Source organism: Hippoglossus stenolepis, chromosome 6 (genome assembly GCF_022539355.2).
Source record: "Hippoglossus stenolepis isolate QCI-W04-F060 chromosome 6, HSTE1.2, whole genome shotgun sequence".
NCBI classification, from domain to species: domain Eukaryota; kingdom Metazoa; phylum Chordata; class Actinopteri; order Pleuronectiformes; family Pleuronectidae; genus Hippoglossus; species Hippoglossus stenolepis.
In genome coordinates, this window is record NC_061488.1 from 14,399,227 (window position 1) to 14,425,217 (window position 25,991).

At 42.2% G+C, this 25,991-nt stretch overlaps 3 protein-coding genes across 9 annotated transcripts; 1 reads left to right on the top strand and 2 right to left on the bottom strand.

The window, feature by feature from the left end:
* Positions 1 to 538: 538 nt before the first annotated feature.
* nfyal (nuclear transcription factor Y, alpha, like) lies at positions 539 to 6,239 on the bottom strand. 7 transcript variants are annotated; one of them, XM_047340395.1, is made up of 10 exons: positions 6,087 to 6,239; positions 5,176 to 5,283; positions 4,920 to 5,003; positions 3,936 to 4,082; positions 3,658 to 3,789; positions 3,458 to 3,560; positions 3,188 to 3,339; positions 2,395 to 2,568; positions 1,810 to 1,920; positions 539 to 1,579 (listed from the first exon to the last, which is right to left on the bottom strand). In XM_047340395.1, exons 2-10 carry the CDS (start codon positions 5,254 to 5,256, stop codon positions 1,508 to 1,510), a joined length of 1,056 nt encoding a protein of 351 aa, XP_047196351.1. In that variant the 5' UTR covers positions 5,257 to 5,283; positions 6,087 to 6,239; the 3' UTR covers positions 539 to 1,507. The 7 variants fall into 7 exon arrangements, with proteins under 7 accessions (XP_047196351.1, XP_035015600.1, XP_035015602.1 ...); XM_035159709.2 differs by having other exon boundaries at positions 3,170 to 3,339; XM_035159711.2 differs by having other exon boundaries at positions 4,917 to 5,003.
* Positions 6,240 to 8,113: 1,874 nt separating this feature from the next.
* ngrn (neugrin, neurite outgrowth associated) lies at positions 8,114 to 9,973 on the top strand. The gene is made up of 3 exons (XM_035158027.2): positions 8,114 to 8,604; positions 9,096 to 9,206; positions 9,291 to 9,973. The coding sequence occupies exons 1-3, from the start codon at positions 8,381 to 8,383 to the stop codon at positions 9,856 to 9,858; spliced, it is 903 nt and encodes a 300-aa protein (XP_035013918.2). The 5' UTR covers positions 8,114 to 8,380; the 3' UTR covers positions 9,859 to 9,973.
* A 66-nt stretch (positions 9,974 to 10,039) lies between these two features.
* sort1b (sortilin 1b) lies at positions 10,040 to 25,382 on the bottom strand. The gene is made up of 20 exons (XM_035159802.2): positions 24,714 to 25,382; positions 23,259 to 23,318; positions 23,094 to 23,167; positions 22,915 to 23,017; positions 22,658 to 22,819; positions 22,199 to 22,272; positions 20,976 to 21,025; positions 20,450 to 20,577; positions 19,955 to 20,099; positions 19,460 to 19,615; positions 18,166 to 18,272; positions 17,889 to 17,991; positions 17,626 to 17,797; positions 15,796 to 15,986; positions 15,476 to 15,665; positions 15,083 to 15,199; positions 13,634 to 13,742; positions 13,391 to 13,503; positions 12,982 to 13,111; positions 10,040 to 12,306 (listed from the first exon to the last, which is right to left on the bottom strand). The coding sequence occupies exons 1-20, from the start codon at positions 24,987 to 24,989 to the stop codon at positions 12,292 to 12,294; spliced, it is 2,475 nt and encodes an 824-aa protein (XP_035015693.1). The 5' UTR covers positions 24,990 to 25,382; the 3' UTR covers positions 10,040 to 12,291.
* Positions 25,383 to 25,991: the final 609 nt, after the last annotated feature.

Below are 25,991 nucleotides of genomic sequence, written 5' to 3' on the forward strand. Positions count from 1 at the left end.
AGAGCCTGTTCGGGGGGGAGTGTTTAACCTGGGAGGTCTCCTCAAAGTCAACACTCTCTAATCTTCTTCTTTTTTTAAATCTTCCTTCTACCTTTTTTTCATCTGTAACATCTTAATGTTGTATTTGTTCTCTAATGCTGTGTAATCTTTAGTTTGCTTTTAATAGTTCGCTATTTTTTGCCCTCAATTAAAAAATGTTTTACTTGTAAAGCACTATTTAACTGTGTTTTGAAAGGTGCTATATAAAATGTATTCCTATTATTTAGTTTTTCAGCGTTTTTCAACATTTTGGAATTTCTCGGACGGGAATTCATGGATCTTGATGAACAAAATCAGGTATTTTTAGAGGTTTCATAGGGGACTGTTGGTCCTCGGTCGAGGTACAGTATGTACTCTATTGAGTGTCATTCTAAAAGTCTGTTAAGTTTGTAACTTAAATTAATTGGAAACAATTCCTGCAATTTAAATATGTGGCATTAAGATGAAAATCTGATCTGAATAAAACTCCAAATTTAAAATAACCACAAATAACCGTGAGTCACTTAATAAAATTTAATTGACATAGGTTTCATGAATTCAATGTCCAACTTTTTTCATTATAAAAAAAAAATAACATCACACAACTGCATCTGCTGGGTAAAAAAATCTATTATCTACAATGAAAAAAACAAACACTTAGGTGGACTGCACAATGAAGTAACTATATGGATAGATTATGTAATGTGATGCAACATAGCCATTTTTTTCCTACAAACACAAAAAGTCTGACCACAAATTGTATAAAATGCATCCACAGAAATGGGCATATTAGTGAGTACATCCAAAACACACACTGGGGAAGAAAATAATTTCTGTACAACATCTTCACATTAGTTAAACATTTCTGTTTCTTGCGCATTAGATGCAGGTTGTTCTTGAGATGCTGAGTCCACCCCCCACAGCACATGGGTTGAAAAAAATTGAAATGTCAAAAATACAGGGCATCACATAAAAGATAAAGGACACAAGAGCAGCATCGAGGCTCAACGAGTGTCTCTGAAAAAAAATCTGTACCATTTACAAAAAAATATTTAAAGCAACAAGAATCCACAAGTTACAAATTCTCATATTTTTTACCAGACCAGGGTCTGACAGAGTATGGCTTCACAGCTTTCCTTTTCATCTGTGTGACCGACACTGGTTACCCATAACTATGTTTCATTACTGTCCGACAAATCCTCGTGAAAAAGCTGGTCTTAAGTGCTTGACCAGTAAAGCTGAGCATGGAAGCATCCTCCATTTCAGAAAAGAAGACCAGTTCAGAGGCTCAGCAGCCACATGGGCAGCTTCCTGGAAGACCAATGTAGAAGTAGAGAGAGAACAGAAGAAACCCAGTAACGGAGCTGCAGAGCTGGTGTAGTACGATGGGGCAGATGGGGGAGAAAAATGAGAGGAGAAGGTGTGGCAGATGATTTGGCTGGGATGAAGAGTCTCAGGCAGGGTAAAGTTCTCAGGCAGAAGATGTTTGCTAAGAGACCCGGATCATCTGAGCCACCGTCTCATCTGCTGCCGCCTGGGCTGCCTCCTGCTGCTGCTGCTGCTGCACGCGAGAAGAAAGGCAATGAGGTCACAATTATAAATTATGAAGAGTTTCATTCCTAAAGGAGACATCCAGTTTTCCAATAAACGGTAAACTAATTCAATAGAAATGTCTAGTTACAAAATCTATCTTAAAGAGGCGGGTTGACCATTCAGTCTGTATTTTTTGGTCTTTATTACTGGATGATGATGTATAGTTTGTGTTGTGCTACATGCAGCTTCTTGTCACACCTGTGACAGGGCCAACGCCATTTCCTCCTTTTCCTTGGGGGAAAAGAATCGTCCTCCATCTCCTCGCTTACGCTGCATAGCGTGACGGTGGCGAGACTCGTGCAGGTATTTCTGTCGGAGAAAAAGCGGGTGTAAAGGATCATGGCCAGTTAAACATTAGGCCAAAGGTCATTTCACTCATCCCCAAATATTGTATTTTTCACTTTCATCTCAATGTATCTAGCCATACAGCTACATTCAAAGTAATATCAGGCATATTTCTAATAAATTAAATGACTCCTTGTAAAGCATCAGGGTTGTACTACCAATCCCATTGACAACTAACACCCCAGTCTTAACCTTTATGCAGCTTTCAGCTCTTTGTTTGACTATCATCATCCACCACCCCACCCATGAAATCTTGGTCTGTTACTCCCAAAACACAAGATGATGTACAGAAAAAGCCCAGTCAAAATAAAAAAAGGATCTAATGAAGAGATGAACAAGGGCTAAATATAAGTATTTGCATTAAGTGGGTAGTGAGGATGAGAGCTTTAAAATGTGTACATGTTTGTGTATTGCACGACAACGACCATCAAACCATACCCTCCTTTCTTTGGGGATCTTGCCCTCCGCCTCCAGCTTGGCCCGGGCCTGTCGTCGCTTCAGGATTCGATGGTACTGTTTGGCATTGACGTAGAGAGGCTCCTCCTCCAGCATCTCCGCCCCTGGCAGGGGGATACGCTGCATTGTGGAAACTCCACCACCTCCAGGGACCATCTGATGGAAGAAAACAGGCCCACAGCAATTAAATCCTCTAGAGTGGAAAATACACAATAGAATATATGGAGACAAACAAGCAGTTAAAGTACAAATGGTAAAATGAATATCCACAAAATCACCTACTTATGTGTCATCAGTCGTTCTGGCTAAATCGTCTTCTTTACCAGCAGACACTGGTTGACGTTACGTTGAGAAGAGCATAAGGTCAACGTAACATCAACGAGTGTCTGCTGGTAAAGAGGACGACACGTGGGTGCATAGCAGGGGTTGTGGTGTGTTGTTAGGGGTTTTCAATAAACTGAATATTTGCCGCATTTGACATGGTTCCTTTTGTCAGTTTATGTAAAAAACCATTAAATTAATAGTAAAGACAAAATATTGAATAATTAATTCACAAATCACTGCAATATGATTTCATTAAAAGATAATAAATTCCATTGCAAAAAAATTCTACAATTTTATATTATGCAGAAATTGGCAGCAAAATTTGTACAGAAACTACATTTAAAAAAAACTGTGACCTATACCACATCACACACCCTTTTGTGAGTCTACCAAAAAAAAAGAAAAAAAGAAAAGGTAATAAGATGCTGGATACCTCTGCAGAGGGTCTTACCATGACCATTCCACCTGCATTGACCATGTTGCCAGAAACGGGCAGGGTGACGGTCACAGTGCCTTGGCCGCTGTTAGTGGTGTTGGTGTTGGCACCCCCTGCCTGAACAATCTGGGCACCAGCCAAGCTGGAAGCTGGAATTGTGATCATTCCTGTAAAGAGATTCTCATCACAGTTATTGCTCAAAACTCACAACTCAGCAGCGCACCTGTTTATAAAGTCTACAAAAGCACAAGGCAAACACAAGAGGCAGGAGAGAACCGAGCTTACCCTGCTGCAGGACAGTGCCATCTGCATTGACGGGCTGGTAGACGATGGTCTGCCCGTCGGCTGTCTGTGCCACCTGCTGGCCCTGCAGGCTGATCTGCTGCCCCTATAGAGCCACATGTGAGGAGAGAAGACATTCAGTAGTCTGATTGATAATGATTTCATGCAATGGATTTAAAATTCATCTGGTCAGAGTTTAATACCTGGTTCTGTCCAGCAGTGATGGCTGTCTGGGGCTGCTGGATGATGATCTGCTGGGGCTGACCCTGCTGACCCTGGAGCTGGAGAGTCTGACCACCCTGCAGCTGGATCTGACCCGGCTGCACCAGCTGGATCTACACACAGACACAGAAACACACAAACATTGGTCCCATCCTTGTATCTACCAGTATTATTCAACATATATCAGTGTCCTTGTACAGGATAATGGGGTTAATCTTGAATACACATCCCAATCTAGTAACTAGGCCTTATCCCTTACCTGCTGAAGTCCCTGAGTTCCAGATACAGGGACCTGCATTATGGTTTGCCCCTGGCCCCCTGACATGGCCTGCACCATGATGGGTTGTCCTGATGATGTGATGAGCTGACCGCCGCTCACCTGGACCATGAGAGGCTGCCCCTGGACCTACAGGGAGACACAGGAGATATGTTATAGGAGAACTGGCAGTGTTCGGTACCACGGAGTTACTCACGTGTGACTTACAGGACTGCAAGCAGGCAACGTGAAATCTAGAACATCCAGGAAACCATGTCATGGATAAAAAAAAGAATTGGATGATTTGTTGTCATTCTCTCTGTTTTAGGGTATACTAACATGAAACCTCCAGAAAGGATCCAGACTTGCTTAAAAACAAATGATTAGATAAGAGGAGATGCTGCCATCAAATCAATTTGCATTCCCATGTACAACTTAACAAGTACTGATGGTCCAACTAACAACAACATATAAGTGAGTGACAAAAATGGACAGCTGAAAGCCTGTGGCAGTGGATGTACCACAGAGAAATGCCAGAGGGAAGGACTCCCTGGCCATTTGATTAAGACAAATATAACCCGATGATGAGAAGTGACAGCCAGTGATGAATATGGATCCGTGTATTTCAGCCCTGCATCCCCTGTTGGCCTTTCATACTCATCAGGAAGATTGTTCCACTCGTAAAACTAGCTTTTACAAATGAAAGACAAACACTATTCAGACCTACAGTCGATTTTTGTTGTTCATTTTTCTTTTAGGCATGAGGGAGTGGGCGAAAACCGGAGTCTGGCACACAACACACTGTGCTGAGGAACATGCAGTTCAGGCAGCTGCTAGGCATGCTGGGGCGGGGGAGGACAGACCAAACAGCATAGAGATGGATCATGAATAAAAAAGAAATGTAAAAAAAAGAAACAGCCCTGGTTGTGGCATGCAAACTGGCAACACTGTCATGGCACTGTCACAGGGCGGCGGTGACACCACTACCTGGAGTGTCTGCACCTGCTGGCCTGAGGCCGTCACCACCGGAGCCTCTGTTTGCAGCTGCACAGCCGTCACTGTGCCCTGTGTCTGCAGACAAGGCAGGACAATTACAATCTCAGACAAGTGGTTATCACGACATTGGACCGGACCTGGAATCCACTGGAACGCTGTGATTCTGGCACCTGTGAACCGTGCTGTTGGATGTGAATACGTTTCTTTATCATAACCCACATTTATTATGCATAGGGTCTGAGCTCACCTGCTGCTGGATCTGTCCATTGGTGGTCTGCACAACTATCTGCTCCCCAGTAGTGGTGGTGGCAGTGGTGTACTGCTCCATGGCTTGTTATTGTCACAACCCTTTTCTCTTAAGACAAAAGAAATACACATTTACACAGTATTAGATTATTACAGTTAGATTCATCAATTATTAACACATGTTACACAACCAAAGCCTCAGTGACCATCCACAAATGGCTTATTAGTTGTTCATGACCTGATAGCAACTCATTATCATTTGACATTATTTGAATAAGGACACATAAGCGGCCTCCAGTATTCAAATCACGCGAACCTGTATCATACCATACCACGTGTTGTGTCTGGAATTTAGAAACGTATATAATATTAATCATGCACTAGGTTTACAGAGAGGTTTGCGGCTGGGTGTTGTTTTTATTAAACAGGACATGGACGTATGAGAGCTAACACTGCTAGCTTCAGTTAGCAAGCTAAGATAGCCAGATAAACGCTGTTTGAGACACAGTAAAAACGCGGCACAGAGGCTGATTCCACAGGCAACCCGCTAGCACGAGCAGTGGGGTGTGCTGTGCCTTGTTATAGTTTATGATACGATGCTACACTGGTGGGCTGGACGCGGCTATTTCCAACCACCCCCTTTGTTTGAGAGTCGATATCTAAGCTAACTAGCTAGCGTTAGCCGCGGCTTGCGGAGCACCACACAACATGTTTCCTCGCAGGACCAGACGCCGGGAACCAGGAGTCATTTGCAGCCTGATCGGCCCGAGACGCGGCGGCAGAAAACGAGCTGCCATTACGCTCCTTGTGTTTTTTGTCCTCCTGCATTTAACAGGGTTAGTAATTTGGTTGGTCCATGACAAACCAATCCGTGCTGACAACTACCAATGCCTTCAATCGGGTCTCCCTTACCGTGTCTCCGCTGTCCGGTTCCCCTCTGATTGGCTCCAGTACAGCTCGCTAAAGCCCAATCAACAAAGTGAGCGGACAAAATGGCGCAAATGAGACAACGGCGCCGCGGGAGGAGGTGCGCTGCTGCGTGTCCCTCACACTCAGCTGCAGGGCCCCGGCTGACCGGCAGGGGCCGCTGCGTCACAACGTGTTATATTCACGTTAGTTCTTTCCTATCTTCTTTTGATTGATGATTTCTTTGACATTAGTTTATGAAAACACGAACAAGGAACAACCATCACGCAAAATGTATAACACAGATGTAAATAAACATATAAAAGGTTATTTTAATACGGTGAAGTGAAATGAAAAAGAAGCAGGGACTGTGAGAAAAAAACATTATTTAATTATTTGGGCAAAACCGTTCTAAACATGTTTTGACGTTGTTATGTGATCATTTAATCACAAGACAGTACTCATTTTTATTTCTAAGAAATGTCATAACCATCCATCAAGTTACTGTTCTGTCTCTAGAGTCATTTTATTCAGTAGCGGTGTACTTAATGATAATGTAATATAAGATAAGATAAGATAAAACTTTATTGATCCACACGGGGGGAATTCAGTTGTTACAGCAGCAGGTAGGTCAGAGTCAGGAAGACAAGAGAATATACATTATTTACAAAAGGCAATAGAATTGTCCTAAAGGAGACATCCAGTGTCTGTACAATAACTAAAAGTTTGTATAGAAATGTTATAAAGTAAAGTGCAGTGGCACAGGATGATTGCACGAGCAAAAAAAGTTTGTACATAAATATAAGGATATATTGTGATGATGATGATAATAATTATAAAAACAATAATGATAATAATAAGTTATTGTGATATGGCACTGTTCAAAACACAGTTACAAGTAGTTTTAGAAGTTAAACTGCAGAGTATAGTCAGAATCAGCTGATAAGTGTTATAGCTAAACTAAGTTTCCCACCACAAAATATTACTTCGGCAACAGAGGGAAACAGATGACTTGTTTTTCAATTATTTCTGTGAGCTGACTTCACTGTAGGCCTCATGTTGATGAGGAGAATTTTGAGAAATAAATTGTGTCCCGCTTTGCTTGATCACCCTCAATATGACAAGTTTGTTGTACAGTATATAAAAGTATAGCCTCCTAATTTTAACTGAGTCCAAACACCTCCTATGCTCAATTTGTAAAACAAAGAGGAGAGGCATCTATGTACAGTATATACAATTTTAAACAGTTCCACTGGGTTATTTTCATCAACAGATAGATCTTTATCAAAATATATTTTCAAAAAAAAGATAGACATTTTCTCTAATAATTTGGAGTATAAAAAGCATATAGTTTAAGAAAATGTGATGATGACATATTGTGCTACAACTGAGCTTTGTTCAGTTCATAATAATTAATGAATAATCAATACACCTGATGGATGAATTAAAAATCTGTTTCAGTGTGGAAAGAAATGTGATAAATTAAATCGAAACCATTCATTTGAAGACAATAATAAAATTATAAAGACCACTTATGACAACTTTGTAACAGCCTTTTCTGTGATAAGACCACTCTGTATGGAAGGTATCAGCCAAGTACAGTTTACAAGTATGTTTGTTAAGAACGTTTCATCAACAGAATAGGCCCCCAATCAACTGAAAACATGTGCTAGCCTTTACATGAACAAAGACATATAGAGGAGTGACATTTAAAAAAATGTATACGTCCAAATCCTACTTAAGCCAAGGAGGTAAAAAGTATTGAGTGATATATATCCATCTATTATTTTAATTGTGATAACAGTTCCTGTAGATTGAAAGATGTGAGTACCGTGTCTGACATGAGGACAGTTCTCCAGATGAATTTGTGATACTGGATATATATATACATTTTGAATTGTATAATAAACCTGGAGTATCTACATTGGAGAAAAACTTAGATTTTCTAGTATTTAGTAATATACCTTCTGTGTTGTTTATGCGGCTTGAACAAGACTCCAATATAGTATCTGTGCTACTTCACCTCCACCCCGCTAGACGGCAGTGTTGCACACACTTTATTCTCGTGTTTGCGGAAGTGTGTGCACGAGTCTCACAGGGCAACCAGTGTGGTGTTGTTTAGTTTTAGTGAAGGTCTCTGCTCGTTTTAAACTAGCGGTGAGGCAGTGAAATCCTCTCAGTGAGTATTATTAATAGAGTTCGTCGCTCGGTCAGTTTCTGATGTTTTTTCCTGTCCCACACCGGACTGTATGAACCTCCTCTGCGGTGACTCCTGACAGCAGAACCCGGTGCCCGTGAGCATGGCCCGGCCTCTGCAGGTCCTCTCCCTGCTCTCCAGGCTCGGTGCTCGGCCACTGACTCCCACTAACAGGTTCTCCAGCAGAGGCGTCGCTCCGTGGATCGGACAGAGCCATGTGCGCAGAGGCAGAGCTGCAGGACACAGCCAGGACATGTCCGAGGAGGAGGGCGGAGGACATCCGGAGGATGTGGGGGACGTGGAGGACAAGCTCCAGACCTTGATGGAGTAAGCGCCAGTCATCACACATTACTCTCATGTTAACGAGAATTATCTTGTGGTTGTATGCTGGGGCGCCCTATGAAAGAATATAATACTAAAGTGCCTTATGGTCTTTGTTGTGCAATAGAGATGTTTGAAAGTATTGTTTCAGAATATTCTTAAGATAACACATCCACAAGGCCAAAAAAATGGGGTTTGTGAGGTCACTGTGACCTGACCTTAGACCACTAAAATCGAATCAGCTCACATTTGTGTCCAGGTGAACGTTTGCACCAAATTTGAAGACATTCCCTTGAGGTGATCCTGAGTTGTTGCATTCATGAGACCAAAATAATCTATATTTGTACTAAATTTAAAGAAACTAGCTCAAGGCGTTCTTGAGCTATTGTGTTCACATGAATAGGACGGACAGTCAACGAAAACAAAATGCCTCCAATGCACTTAATTCTCTCTGCACACTCTGTGACACTGTAAATCACATCTCCTGTGTTTTTCAGTGAAGGTAGGAAGAGGCAGAGGACAGTGAAGTATCACATACTGAGGAGGCAGATGACTCCACCAGGAGCTCCACAGAGGAAGCTGACCTGGGAGGCTATTGAGCAGATCAGGTGAGGAGCTGTCTGTTGTCAGTTCAGCCACTAAACCAAAAAGAACCATTCACTTAATTAAGGCTTAAAATGTAATGTTTTCAGATACCTGAAGCAAGAGCAGCCAGAGGAGTGGACAGTAGAGCGTCTAGCTGAGGGCTTCTCTGTCACCCCGGATGTCATCCTGAGGGTCCTCAGGAACAAGTTTGTTCCTGCGCCTGAAAGAAAAGCAAAGCAAGACACTAAAGTAATGGCTGCATTGAGTCAGCTGGTGCTGCCTTCAGGTGCAGGGCAGGACAGACTGAAGCTGCCGGGGAACAAGGCGGTGGCCATACTCCCATCTGGAAGCAGAGAAGGTGCTTTAATCTCTGCAGCTGACCGGATGATGATCTCTGGAGCCCTGGCCAAGAGTCCAGCCCCAGTTACTGTTCTGCCCACCAGGCTCCCAGCTGGCATCAGGAAAGATGCCATAGAGACAAGCTCAACAGAGGAGGACAGGCCCAGCAGCACTAATCCAACAGAGGAGGACACAGAGGAAGAGGAGAGCTGGGATGGCTGGGTTTTGACAGATAACCAGCTGGAAGAGTTTATGGAGATGGAGAAGCCCTCTCCTGTGGTGCAAGTTGGGAATGATTTCTTTGATGCAGAGGGAAACTTTATGTATAGAATATGAGGACTTCCTGTTGAACGTTTGGCTGTCGTCATGCAATATTAAATTTCAGCGACTTCTAGTATATATCTCTACTGTACAGGCAAAAATAAGTCTAATAAATTAATATTTTTCTGTTTTTCTGGAGGTAAACAGTGTCATTCTATTTGTTAATGGTGTAAGTAGGAAATAATATTCAACAAAGTAGAGGAACATATGAATTTATTGGCAAACCCAAATAAAATTGCCTCAAATATACAGAAGAGAGAAACATAGCAGATACAAAGATGTAACCTTGTATATTTACAGAACCTTCACTATGACTTATTTATACAGTAGTTCTACTGCAAGAAAAAATGTGTTACCCTCCCTCGATGCAATAAAACCTCATTAAAGAGCTCGGCAAGTCTCTCCCAGTGTACAGCATACAGCAGATGAGTAATGACCCTGTATTCACACTCCTTTTTATTTGAGTTGACTCACAGTCAGAACTTAGTCTCACACCAAGAAATGAGAGATAGTAACCAGGTTAACTGCCGCATTCTTTACAGAGCTCTGTGGATTTAAATAGTATTGAGTGTTAACATGCAGTTCAATAGGAGCCCATATGAAACATATGTTCTTTCTGCTCAAGTGCAGCAAAGAGGAGTCACTGACATACTGGATGCAACTGGTTACACATTAGTTGATATAAATAGTTATCAGTAAACAGATGCCGGCCTCACATTAGAGGGGCCTCACATCAGAACCCTCACACCCAGGCACTTGCATACCTGCATCAAGTTTACTGCACTCTGAACCTGCACCTCACAAATAAATAAAAACCTGCAACACATTTAAAACGAGACAGACAAATGATTGTGCAAGAAATATTAAAAAGCAGGAGAAAAACAAAACCTGTAAGACTGGACATGATAGGACGGATCTGTTGCGAGGTCAATCACGTTTAGCTTCACAATGACAGTAGTTTCGAGATGATTAAATAGAAAACAAAACAGTAGTTAGCAGTAAAATATACCTAAATGAGAGACTTTGAATAACCCTGTCATTTTAGAGAATTTGCTTCACCTCAGATGCAAATATATAAAAAGAAACAATTCTCACGTGGTGTTGCAGCATAAACAAATAAGCTACAATGTTTATCTTCCTATACAACATTTACATTATTGAACCGTCCCCCGCACACACATACATTGCTTCTGTGTTACTATCACCAAATTATACTGATGTATTGGGTTTTCTGAATGCGTCGTAAAAAATATTTGTTGACATTTACTATCAAACTATAATAATTTTCTTTTTCATTTGCCATGAGAGTTCAAAAGTTAGTAGAAAAACGACTTGAATGATTATAAACACACTACAGTGATTATTACAGCATTATCACATTAACCATTAGGTCACATTTAGGAAAATTGTTAAACTACAAACTCTTAGCATACAAAGGACCTTGTGCTTTAGGCAGTTAGAACTGCAGAATTTTTTTTTTTAAATAAATCCTGTCTTGAAACAGACACACTTTACCACCGTATACACTGACACGTAATGTGTTTCACAAAAACATCTCCATTCAACAAATGGAGCAACTGGAGACCTTAAGAGATATTGTGCCAAGAGGATTATTTAAGGTGTTTGGACAATGCATTGGGTCTAAAGACATTATTGCTATCAAATCTAATGCAAATTAAAGTTTTCACTTGCATCTTATTACTTTGAGAAAGGATCTTGGTACTGAAGAGCAACAAAAGAATGGAGGTTCATATTCCAAGCACAGATCACACCAATGGATTTCACAAATCAGTGCCAAGACAGGAGTCTCTAATATGAACTTATTATTGGCTGTTTAGACAGTTTAAATACTGTATTAAAAGTGGGGATAAAGCCTTGAGTAGTTTGAGATTGTTGTTTACCAGCTTCCAACAGCAATCCTTTTAACACCTTCCAAACGGAAACCACATCCAAAAGGAATAAAAAACAGGTTTTATGTACAAGTGCATGAGAAAAAGGATAAAGACCTTCAACAGAAGTGAAAAGTATAATTTCCAGGAGCACTCCCAGGTGATGGGAGAGGCAGGACCCGTAATGCAATGGTGGTGGATTTATACAAACAGCTTTGTTTCAAAAAACCCATTGCTCTGGCTGTCAGCAGTTCTAATGACTGCATCAGTACTTTGCTTAATTGCAGATTCAAACTCAACCAATCGAATCAGAACTGAAGCACAACACCACGAGATCTCCTTAGGTCTCCTCAACCGTGCATTAGTCCCAAGACGCCTCTGTACATTCATTATACTTCACAGATGAGTGCCGCAGACTCTTCGTCTGCTCGCTGAGGCCAACGTTCAGACTAGAGGGTGAAAGGAAGAAGTAGCTGGAGACAAGAGAGATGCAGGAACAACAGCCCGCCACCAGGTGGACTGGAAACCTGTTGCTGAGTTGCGTGACAGGTTGCGCCTGCTATTCAAGCAGGTCCTGTGCAAAGAGAAGAGAACAGCATACCATTGAAGTCAGAACCTGACACAGGAGAGCGAACAAGGTCATGTTTACACACACACACACACACACACACACACACACACACACACACACACACACACACACACACACACACACACACACACACACACACACACACACACACACACACACACACACACACACACACACACACACACACCTAACTCCATTACTCAGGTGACCTAGTTAAAAGTCCTTTCAGGTTAATGCTGGAACATTAAAACACAATGTCATCCTCTGATAATGAAAACCCAGCTACAGTTCATAACACCTTTTGAGACTGGACCACATATGGTGGTAAATGTAGTTTCACTTTAGAGTTTTTGAGGAAACCAGAAGGGTGCAAGGACAAACATAGAGTACAAAACTGTTCCCTCCCACACTCCTGATTCCAGTTTATCATTCAATATATTATATTTGCTGTTATTAGCATATCACAGGTACAGGCAAATAAGTCGGCCAACGAGTACCAAAGAAATTGCAGTAGAGCAATGCCAGAGATGCAGGGTGTTTCAGGTAATTTGGAAACACTATAACATAGTGGGTTTTCAGCCTAATCTTTGAAGGAGACCTTAAACCCATGTTCATATCTTGGCCTGTATATGAGGAGGTTAAATATATCCACTGTACCTCATCTGAGTCATCGTGAAACACTATCTTCCCGTTCTGTGTGTGGTTGGTCTCAAGCGGGTCGTCTACCTCCGCAGCAGCATTGTCCTCGGCATGTTGCTGCAGCACAGAGTACCTGTGAACCAGGAACCTGAAGGCACATTCACAACACTGTCAGGTCACTTAAAGGTTCAGTTTGTATGATTTAAGTGAAAGGGATCTATTGACAGAAAAAATAATCCTAGTGATGTTTCCACGAGTGTGTGATCACCTAAATTGTACGAATTGTTGTTTTCTTTACCCTAGAATGAGCCCTGAATATTTTACAATAATTAAGCCAAGATACAGATTGTTTCCCTGGTCATGTTGTTCAATAGAAAGGTTTGGGTTAAGAACTGGACTATGAATACGAGCAGAGAGATGCACCAACCTGCCGCCACAGACATATTTCTTTACAAAGACGACTCCTGCTGCGATGCTCAGTAACATGACGATGACGACCGTTACTACAATGGGAATAGACTTGGAGGAGTGCACGTCGACCTGTAAAAAAAAAACAGCAGATAAAAGTGTTGGGGGGGGGAGGGTAATACAGTTACAGATAAACTGTAGATAAACAAACATTGTGACTAAATCAATGTTTGTAACATTTTCAAGAAGCAGAGATACTGACCCGAAGTTGTGGGCCGACGAGGTCACTCACACACCTCATACTGAGGTCGATCTCTTTACGCTCAGGCATCTTTCCTCCCTCACACTTATCTCCGGGGATCTTCCTGTAGCTGTGGACCAAGAGCAAATCAGTCAGTGAGGAAACTATTATTAGTTTTATTCCTATTATTATTATTATTATTATTATTATTAAGGAAAACCATTTGACCATTACTGGATGGTTTCATGATTTACTTATTGTGATAATACCACTATGTACCATTACTACTACTACTATTACTACTACTAATAATAATAATAATAATAATTTTATCCTCTTATCAAATAAATGTTTTAACAATTTAAATTAAGCATAAACATATGCATAAAATAAGTCTAAAACAGTTGTTTTATTATTATTAAGTTTTAATTTATTCAGTAATTCATAATATGGCTCAATACAACAACCTGCCTGTTCTACATAATTGTTTTAACTGGATTCTTCAGCTACAGCTTTACCAATATTGATTTTCTTTTTAGTCTGTGTGTGTGTTTACAGTTTGTTTACCAAAACTTTACTTTGCATTTTAGTCAGCCTTCTCGCTTTCACAATAAAAAGAGGAGACTCATTCTCGCTCCCATTTACTTCCTCTTCCTCTTACTTCTAAGCCACAGATACTTCCTTATTCTCGTCTCCTGTGACTCAGACAAACACAATCGACAGCCCTCTGTCACTTTCTCTAACATAACATATGTCAGTGTTGCTGGCCTGTCATGAAGTGTTGTACACTTTTAATATTAACCTTTTATTACTACCACTACTCTAGTAAGACTGGTGAGGACAAAAGACAATAAATAGATAATCATCAAGCACACATGACAATTAATTTCAGGCAAGTCATGCGACATGTGCAGGGCATTCACGACCACCTGACAGGTTGTCACAGAGACATCACCTGCATGGGTTGAAAATAATATCAACCCAGTTATTTGATGTTAAGTAATAAACCATTATCGCTGTTGTACGTTGTTCCCAAGATTTAAAAAACAATAAGTACGTAAACGCTCATGGCTATTAACTCTTTAACGGCCGGAAGTTCAATGCTCATCCTAATGTAGTTCTAGAAAAGGTGCAGTGTCACGTCTACTGCCAAAATAAAGAGGAAGAAGAAGAAGAAGAAGAAGAAGAAGAAGAAGAAGAAGAAGAAGAAGAAGAAGAGGAAGAAGAAGAAGAAGAAGAAGAAGAAGAAGAAGAAGAAGAAGAAGAAGAAGAAGAAGAAGAAATGAGTGTTCTCCCGGGTGTCATGTTTCCATTACTGCCGTCTCCTGCAGAGCCATTTGACCCGGGAGTGAATGCTGATTGTATCTATTCCCATTGAAGACAAAAGCCAGATGTTGGTGGGTGTTTAAACCAGTGGAAAAGAGGCTACAGAGATCTGTTGGACTTCAGAGACTGAAGCTGGAGTCTTACCCACTAGTCTGCAGTTGCTCCTCTCTCCCATGCAGACAGAACTCCAGCACTTTTCCTTTCAGGTCTGGCTGCTCCACACACTCTGAGCTGTTCTCTTGACGGTAGTATCCAAAATCACTGCAACAAGCATACGAGTAGAAAAACCTACATTTACACTTGCTACTGTAAATATCCAGTTGTTTGACTTAGTAATTCTACTTTCTGAGTTGTGGGTTAAGCCACAAACAATTTTTACCCAAAGGAAACAATTCTACTTGATACTGTATACCCAGTAAGAGAGTTGTTATCAGTCACCAAAAAATTATTTGAATTCTAACATTATCCAGAGACGTCTAATCCGATGTAACAGAGTGGTTGAGTTTGACATTTTGAGCGTGCAGGTCAGAGTCTTACCACAGGAAGTCATCCAGGGTGCATGGACACGGGGTCGGCTGAGTGTTGACCTGGTAATCTCGTCCATTCCAGCAAACAGAGTCCTTTCTGAGACGCAGGAACTTCTCTTTGTAGCCCAGGTTGCAACCATCCTTGGGATCACTGATGTCGTCTGAGTGGGCCAACCACTGCACATAGTCGCTATCGTCACCTAAAAACATCCGCATTTTGCACTTTGTTTACATATAATCTAAAACAAATCACAAAATATGACAAAATATTTCCAATTCTACACAATTTTCTTTCTTTTTTTTTTTTCTTTTTTAAATCGTGTCACTCACAGTCTCTGGTGAGAAGATCCCTGAAGTCGATGGTGATGGAGATCCAGTACTGGCTGAGGAGGGAGTCTCTGTAGCCCCAGATACTGACATTCATAGAGCGAGCTCCCGGCTCCGATGCCAGCCCGGTGAAGTAGATGGGGTCATCGGTGAAGTTGTACACACCCCAGCACTGTCCTTCATCTGTAGAAAACCTGTCAAGACATCAGAAATGTACAAACATCAGCCTTAAATAAACATAAAGGAGAATCTCATGGCTACAGTGTATGCAGGTCACAAGGCTGACCACATCATCTATGTACCTAATAACTGCAGAAATCTCTGTCTGTCTGTATGTGCAATGCAGATCTTATTGCCTCACACTTGGCATGTGTCTTGTTATGGGAAGGAAGTGTAGTATGAATTTGGTGCGTATTGGACACATGATGCGTTCAATATCAATAACATTTGAATAAACAGTTGAGCGCTCTGTACAAGCGGCGGCTGGGACTGATCAACATAAGAGACGTTGTTGTTCACGACAGCAGTGCGTTCAGAACAATGGCAAAAAAACACAGATTCCTTAGTTCTGGGTTCTGCGTACGGAGCTTCACGGAATTTTGAATAAACAGGTGTAGCTGTAGCTTCAGGGTTCTGTGGCGTCCAGCAGTCGGTTGTTACTCGCTGCATTTCACTTTTACAGTTTCAGAAACTGCAACCAGCATTGCCACATCCCAAGCAAACAGCACATTCTAAACAGATAGGTTTAGAACGGGCACTGCACAAGTCCTGCTCACTCAGACGAGCTTCCTGTTGTCGGTAAAACTTGTATGTTTGCACTGGACTCGCCGACCTGAACTCGCTCTGCTGCTCGACACAAAACTATTTGAAGCATTTGCATATTTCAGACGAAACGAGGGAGAGAGAGATGTAAGGGAGATGACAGCTACTCAGAACCACAGTGGGCTGTGCAGCCTGCTCCCCTGGGCTGATCACCACCACACAACCACATTTACCTTTCTCTCTCTCTGATGTTGTATTTCTTTTTCATTGAGCCAGGAGCTGAATTTGTGTAGCGTCCCACTGAGAAAAGTCCCAGATCTCAGATGGCCACTCCGCCATTGTTTTTCCCAGAGTAGTGAATTATTCTTCTGGGAATCTGTGAAACCCTTGTTGTAACAGTGCTTAAGATGTTACTCTCTGTAATGTGGTTTTGGAGCTCTGTGAGTTGAAATTAAACACTTTACAAAAGGAAAAGCACAATTAAAATAGTAAAATGAATAATGGTTGAAAACCATTTAGCTTGTTCAGTTTTAGGGACTTGTTATTTTTGCATACTAGCTCACTGTCACACAAATTTTCCTGAGGGGTTATACATTATATGAGAACTCAATTGTCAGTTGCTCAGCATATTTGACGTAACTTTTCCTGCCAGCCCTCTCTGGCAGGAAAAATATCTAAGTTAGGAAAATCCACAGCAAACGAGTAGCTTCGTTCATGACATTTCTAAAATGCGAATATTTCCAGATGAAAAAAAAGGAACCATAAATGTAAAAGATGCAGCTAAAGATGTCAATTTGGAAAGACAACAATATTTGAGAGTTTTTGGTGACAAATAAATTATTTGAGAGTTTTTGTTGATAAATAAACGTGATTTCCACAATGGAATTTATAAGCCCTGTTCTGCTTCCTGCACGCTCTACCCAGGTGCCAACCCTCGCCTGAATGTTCTGGACATTTTCGCCTCTGACTCTGACAGCTGCGGTCTTTATATATGAAAGGCAATCTCCAAACCCAATTCTCTAGATATTTTCCAAAGTTCATATCTGAAAACAGCTTAAGACTGTAACTCACTTGATCTTGTTGATAGGTTGAGTGGGGCTGTGCTCCACAGCCACCAGGAGCCCTCCAGAGTCCAGAATGGAGTAGTGATGAGGTCCATTGAGGGCCTTCATCCATGTATACCCTCCATCATCCGACACATACACATCAGGCTTCATCACTGAGATGGAATCACCAACGCTCCCTGATGAGAAAATCCAGATAAATAACTTCCAGATTATCTCACAAAAAAAACTTACATATTGAGTGTGTGAAAGCTCTGAACTGGGATTTACCATGAGCTATGACGAGACCCACAGCATTTGGTTCACTCAGAGGCAGCATGGGGACATTCAGCCTCATAGCGGTGCTGTAGGCTGCGTGGATGTGGAGACTGCACTGTGGGCATAGAAACAATCAGCATTTGGTATCTGGCTGTTTATAGGACCAACACTGTGTAGTATTTGGCTTTTATTTCACTGCTAAACTGAATTCATCATACCAAACAATCAGTTCAATCGTTTTATCTTTGCTTTCTCTCAAGACGAATCAGTTTCCTCTTTTTATCTTTACCTTTTCTGGGTCCTTGGCAGTAGCGTCACACTTGGTGTTGGCAGGTTTCCTCAAGGGAACCCACTCCCCTCCTTGATCAAACGACACCACAGACTGCACAGAGTCACCTGGAACAACAAGAAAAGAATGGTAACATTCTTCAGTCACCCTAAAGTGTTACCATATATTACTTAGACTGTGATTGCCCGCCATAGTCGAATGAGTCCTGCCACTGTTTCAATATTAAACAAAATTCTTTTTACACACTTATAACATAAAAAAAATCTCTAACTTAGTGTTTTGTGCTGTTGTTTCATTGTATAAGTGTGTGCAGTGCTCTTTGTCTTGCTCTTGCTCTCTCCCTTCCTGTCTCTGTCTCTGTCTCCCTCCCTCTCTCTCTCTCTCAATTGGCAGCACTGAGGGAAATCCTGCCACGTCGGTGTGCTGTCAAAACTTTCATAAGCTGATTTCAGACATGCACTGGACTCTGCAGTTCCTCCGTGTTTTCTCCGGAGGAGGTGCACGTGTGAGAGCAAATGTCCGAGTGAGACGCTCCGCAGTTTCTACGGACTTTATCCGCCTGACCTCCCAGTATAAAGTCTGTAGAAATCCAGGAGAAGTTGATGTCTGTGGAGAGAACCTCCCGCTGCGCTGTGTGAAAGGCAAACTCTGGCTAAACTCCGTAATCAATTCTTCAGATTTTACCCGGAGGTCATGTCCGAAAACGGCTATAAAGATTTACCACCCTCGCAGGCAGCCAGCCCTCGTCATAACTTTGGCTGTAGGTGTGCATGTTCCAATTCCTCAGCCGGCATGGAGACTTTAGTCTTATCTTTCCTTCAGGCTCTGTTGCACACAGGAGTGAACTGTTTGCTCTCGTGCATTCACCCATCACCCACCCGCCCCCTGCGTGTGCAACCACAGCCAGAGATTGATCTAATTCTGAGGAAAACACTGTACAAGTAAGCAAGGCATGGATCAGACCCAATAAAAATGTAACCCCAGAATGTTCATGTAGAGAAGGGAGAAAAAGAGCAGATTTAAAAATAAAAAGAATTCGAGAGAAAATAGAAATAACAGCAGCAGACATGATGGAGTTAAGATCTAGCTGGTGAAGTGAGACATTTCTGCTCAAGTGTCAGCCAGCCGCTTCAGTCAGACAGCACATCTAACACTGAACAGCTAATTAAATATTTACCTAACGCCCTCGCTCCAGTGTGTAATGGAGAAGTCATATCTGTGTGTGTTTCTAAGGGAATCTGAGCACATGCATGTGTTGCTATTCCTTTATCTAAACACGGACACATTTGTGTACCTTCAGCCAGGACACTGGTGACGAAGACTCCGCGCAGGGAGGTGACGTTGGTGAAGTCTGTGTCACCCCCTGTGGTGGTATAAAGGTGCCGCTCCAGCGACTTGGAGTAAACGGTGCCCCGGTCATCTGATACATAAATGGTGCCAAAGCCTGTATCTGTAAACAGATTCAAATGACAAAGAGGATCACACATACTGAAGAGTCATTCACTTGAAGGGTCAGCGGCTGATAGGAAACAGTGTACTGATAATAATAAGTAAAATATTGGATAATGAGGCACTTGAATGAAAACACAAATATCTGAGTGAGACGCGCAGTACTTTCTACAGACTTTATCTGCCTGACCTCCTAGTATAAAGTCTGTAGAAATCCAGGAGATGTCGATGTGTGACACAGCAGGAGACAAGGGACAAACACACTATATGTCTACTACTCTTCAACTATCATTACTGCTTTGTTGTACAATAAAAGCGTGAAGTTGCAGCATGGACTTACCTCCCGGCTCGTCAACATGCATGAAGACCATTTCATCGTTCGCTGCCAGGATGGAGTAGAACTGCTCGTGGCCAACAGGGGGCAGCTGGGCCATGTTCCAAGTGTCGCCCTGGTCCACTGACACATGGATCATCCTCAGAGTCCCCTGCAGAGAAAGAGACAGTAATGAAATCAAAAGTGAGGCAGAGAACAGGGAAAACGAAGAGGTTAGAATGTAATTACCCAATTAAGCTTATTAACTTGAATGAATTCATAAAAGGCAAAGAAAACAATATTTCACAAACAACACATTTCCAAACATCTGTGACTATTAAAATAGCATACCATGCAAACATGATGATTAATGACTTTTCTTTTAAACCATACATGGAGACAGGAAGAATATTACATTTACAAAGTTCTGACGCTTTTTCTTAAAAACAAATGAAATATTTGGCCTCTGGGTGCCTGATCATGCGTTTGTATTGCCATGATTTGGATGTTCTGTATACTGACCTTGCCCGTCATCACGGAGGCAAAGATGAAGCGTCCACCCAGGCCAAACGAGTAGATCTTACTGGCGACAGTCTTGGTGGTTTTACCGTAGTCTGACGTCCTTCTCAGTTCCAGCATTCCCTGATCAACTGACGTAAAACAGAAGAAAATGAAAATGTCTGATGAAAATGTATGCAAATTTACAAGTGTAACCAAAAGTTTCATGTAGGATTAAAGGTCTAAATGATGAATATAAGCATATAGATGTAAATATCTGGTGTTTTATCTGGTTAGAATCAACTAATTTATTAATAGCATTTGTCATTTAAATTCTTTAAATCCAAACCCAGTTAATCATGAAAAATAGGTGTCAATACAAACATGTAGAAAATTGTCTTTTAAACTGTATTCAGAAAATGTAAAATACATTATATTTCATGTGGTCTACACCTACAGACAAAATTGATGCGGTCAAAAGTAGGCCTGGGTTAAAGTGTCACATGATCATTTTTTATTTCAGGTCTGGCTTAAAGACTAAATCACTTACTGCAGGATCCGTTGAGGCCGGCTGTAAAGAAGATGGTGTTTTTCCTTCCCCTAGAATCAGCGTGGAAAGTACGGAGAATTTCAGTCCACAGAGTCAAGGATTTAACAGCAAAATAGATGTGTCCACACATTTCAATAAACAACAAAGTCAGGCTGAGAAACATTCCTGCAACGAGGATTCTCTACATATTCTCCGTTTACTCCTATAATGTTGTTAGTTTTGCTAAGTCGTGAAAGAAAGCACCACATGACATGGCTAATCAAATACAACCACCATGCAGACATGTCCTTCTTTACTATGTTCTTTCTTTGCAGTGTTGTGTTTTCACATCAGAAAACTCCGGCCTTGATTATGACACAGTTAAGCCTGTTCAGCCTCTTTTGGGGCAGCATTAAAAGGTTATGTATCAGGAAGTCCATTTCACACACACAGTTTTCTCAGACACTGTGAACTTCAAACCAGCTTTAAAAGTAAAACGAAAGTTATTTTGAGATCCAAAGGTTACTCGGCAACACAAACCAGGAAGTGCATAAAAAAATAAAAAATAAACAAGATTGCTTTGAGGGCTTGGCTATTCAAACAGTCACAGTTTTATGATTATATATTTTGCAAAGGTGTAGCAAGAACAAAAGTCTTGGAAATAACATTGTAAACATGTCTTTGGCTAAATAATATTAATTTAAATTAGTGAAGGAGAGTAAAGCAGAACTGAGAGTCAAAAAATATACTTTGCTTTGTCCATCGTAAAGCAGCAGTAATGATCAGAAAACAGGGGACAACTAAAACAAACCTGAAAGATAAGTGGAGTCACATGAATCAATAGTCACCAGATCTCAACCCAATTCAACACCTATGGGAGATTATGAACACATGAGGGAACGTCCCCATAGAGACTTGAAGGAACAATGCCGCGGTGCACTGAGGTGGCTCAAGCTGAATACGTTCGCCCAACATGGCAACACCCTATGAAAACACTTACTGCTTATCTTTAATTTGTCACCCGTCTGTAGCTTATTGAAGGAAATAAAACTAAAGACAATAAAAAACAGACTTAGGTATCATTTCAATTTTTGAAATCTTTTGTATGGGGTACCTCTAATCCTCCCTACGCTCACTGAATAGATATTTCCCTGAGAAACAGACTCCTGAGGATATTGAATAACAAGTGTTTGTTCACTGCGCACTAAGGTGACTAAGGTGCATCTGTTTGTCTTGTCTCTCACCATTTAACCAGACACACTGTGTTGTGGGCCTTGTTCCAGGTGCTGCCAAAATCTTCAGACAGCCACAATTCATTCTGGGGATGAAAAACAAATGATTATTTTCGAGTTCATGCGCAATAAAACCAATGTTTACACAGGTTAGACGGAACTTGGTTTTCTAGAGCTGCTCATAAACACCAAGGCCATTTTAATAAATGTACTTTGTGCAAACACGCAGAGAGAATGGTTGACCAATGGGAGGCCTTTTGCGTAAAGGGAGTGAGATGGCGCTTAAGGGTTTTACAACAGGCCATTAAAAAGGTCACCTGCCCTCTTAAGTTTATCACTAATTACTAAACTACTGCTACTCTGAAATCCGCACATACAAACCTGGAATTTATATAGACTATTCTTATGCTATTCTCTCATCCAAACATGTTGCCTTCCAAACAAAACGCAGATCTTTTAACATTCACTTACGCTCTTGCTGAGGACGAGCAGCACGTTGGAATTTTCAGGGTTGTATGTGATCTGCATCAGGGGGACGAAGGGCAGGTCCCTGTGGGTGAAACTTTTCCCAAAGTCATCAGAGGTAAAGATTCGAGACCCGTGACCTCCGGACACATCGCCTGTCAGGATCACCTGTAATTCAGAGTCCAGAGTTTCAGACTGATGAGGCCACATGCAAATCTTTACAGTGGTCAATATGGTGCAGACTCACTCGGCACATGACTTACTTTGCCTGAGTTCTCAGGGCCGATAGCGATACCAAACTCTGATCTGATGAAGGTGTTGTTGATGAGGCTGGTGACATCCTGGAATGACTTCCCATAGTTCTCACTGGTAGGGAAATAGTCAAATCAAATGCAAATCCAATGATGTACTTTTTTAAAACCAGTTATTTCATGGGACTTACCTTCGATAGAGTTTGGACTGCCCGAGTCTTATCATGAAGAAGGGCACCTGAAAAGTTGTCAATGCCAGGATGACCTGCAAAGAGAGAAGGTTCAACTGGTTCACTCAGAAATCTGTGAAAGAAACATTTTTTGTGCCAGTGGAACATGTTAGGTGTGATACTCACCCCTGTGCCATCTCCAACCCAGGCCAGGGACACCGAACCACTCAGGTCATTGAAGGTATACTGTGAGAAATGACAAAACATGTTCATGTATGAAAGATATATTAAAAAACACACATCAACAACCACAGTACTGGTTGAGGAGTATGTCTAAATAGCATTGTAAATAGCACAACACTATTTGTGTATTTGGCCTCCAAACTGTGTTTCCTCTAATCACATGTTTAAGCATAGATGAGGAGGTGTAAAAGCTTTTTTGAGTTTTGAATAAAACCACAGAACACAATCTTAAAGTCAAGAATCATGTTTTCACTTTGGCAATGCTTTCATTTTCAGATTGAGGCCTGAGATAAAAGTCACATATCCTGAAATTCCAGTCAGTGGCCTCTAACTCTCCCGCTGGGCGGACACTCACAAACTGTTTTCAGACAGGTCTCTTTCAGCAGCTCGGACTGAAAGCAGCTCCGGTGCCGATGGGACCTGCAACAGCAACCTGGGGGGAATGACAGGGCTGAGCCCCTAGGAATTCTGTCAACTTTAGATTACTAAGGCCAAGTATACAAAGGCAACAATGCAAAGTTGATCACATGGCTGCGAGGAGCTAGGGAAATTTGCAGCACAGGACTCTGTCGGCCTCCTGTTTGCTTTAAGGAAAGCAGTGCACAGTTGCGTAGGTCTTTTTTGTTGCCTTCTCTTCCTTGCCGGAATCTGTGGAATCAGGCGAGACCAAGTTCAGACTTCTCTTCAGGATCCAAGTGCGAGTAAAGTCAAATATACTGTACCCTCTGTTTCCTAATAGACTGGCTGCCTGCTAACTGCTCTCACTACCGCACAAACACAGCTTTTAATTAGAAAATAACCACCGCACAGCCAGTCACATGGATCCTTCCCCCCCCTGGGCCAATTTTCCTATAAACGCTCAGACAGCTTCACTCTCCAGTCAGGCAGAGGAGAGTGGGATCCTCAGACACACAGTGAGAGCTGCATGCTTGACAAGAAGGAGATATAGGTCATGGCCACTTCAGAGGGTTTGGTGGGGCTTCAGCGCGATGGTTCCTAAAGTATGAAGGAATCAGGCGTTGTTACAGTCTTCTCTAGTGTGTCACTGCACCAAATATTCAAGACAAGAATCTGGGCAGCCTTGATGTGGCAATCACCAGAAAGACCAGTAGGGTCCTTTAATGGGCTTGGAGAAAGGTGTCAGGAAACATCTGAACTTAGACTCGTGCTAAGGATCTTGACAATGACAGGCCTGCAAGGGGAAATATAAATCTACAGTGTAATATCCTCCATCATCCTGAGCTCCTGGGCTGAATGGAAAACAGCCCGTCGTCAGTAGCTGTAGGATCCTGGAGGCTGATCGGGCCTGTGCCTGGTCCGACACCTGCGCGTCGTCTCCTCTCGCCTCATTAAATTGTCAGACGTGCGAAGTGTAACAGGACCCGCAGGTAAACTTACACGGTGGGTGTTGGCCGCTAACTTGGCGTCGTATCCTTGGAGAGCTTTGCAGGAGTCGCCCGGCTCGGTGCTCCGGCGTCTGATCTTGTGGAGCGGTGGAGCGGCCAGCCAGGCGGGCAGGGACCGCTTGGCCACCCTCGCTGCTCCCTCCTCGGCGATCAGACGCCTGGCGAAGAGCGGCCGCACGGAGGCTTCGGATCCCGGCAGGAAATCTGAACCGGCTGCGAGGAGAGACGCCGACAGGAGCAGGACACACCGCAGCGGCAGGAGTCCCATCCTCGTTGCTGGTGGCAACGGCAGGAATGGAAAAGAAGAAGAAGAAGAAGAAGAAGAAGACGAAGAACAGCACGAGAAACCGAGTGTTTATTTATCCGGGAGAAAGTGAAGGTCGCTACAGCTCCACCGCCGCGGATGACATCAACAAAAACACCGCTCCTCCTGACACCGACTGTTTCGGGCTTTGAAAACACGGAGCGCCCTCGCTGCTCCGGCCACTTCAGCACTGCGGGAGCGAAAAATTACCAACACGGGAAACAAGAAAACGCGGTTTTACTGCGAATGAAACGCAGTTTTTGACGCCAGTTAATCGAGCTGCAACTCCTCAGACAACATGATCCACTGTAACCATCGAGCTGATTGTGTCTGCAGACCCGTGATGCTCGGTGCGGCCACCAGGCGCTGCGATTGGCTGCTCCTCTATCGTGGTCCACCTATTCACTTTTCTGATTGGGTACACTCTGGAAGGGCGGTGCCCAAACAGAGGATCCTGCATAATGAGCTGTCAGTGGCAGTGTCAGGATAGGTTGAGTGATACTATCATTAACTCCATCCAGTTTCAACCTCACTGAAAGCAGGACAAATCAATTATCATTGACTGGCTGAAAAATGCTGATTTAAATATATAAATATATAACATTCAAGGTTGACAATCATATTGATACACAGTGGAATGGCACCTCAAAGGGATAGTTCACCCCAAAATGAAAATTCACTCATTATCTAATCACCACTATGCCAGTGGAGGGGTGGGTGACGTGTTTGAGTCCACAACATACTTTTGGAGTTTCAGGGGTGAACAGTGTTGCAGCCAAATCCAATACAATTTAAGTAAATGTTGACCAATTCTTCAAAAATAAAAACATAAAATGCCTCCATACTGCTCCTGTGGTGTCAACCAGGTGTCCGTAAGCCCCGGCATTCAAATTGGACAATAAACAGCGTCATTTACACCATGTTTTTAGCCTGGAGCCACATTGGGGCACGTGGATCACATTAAGG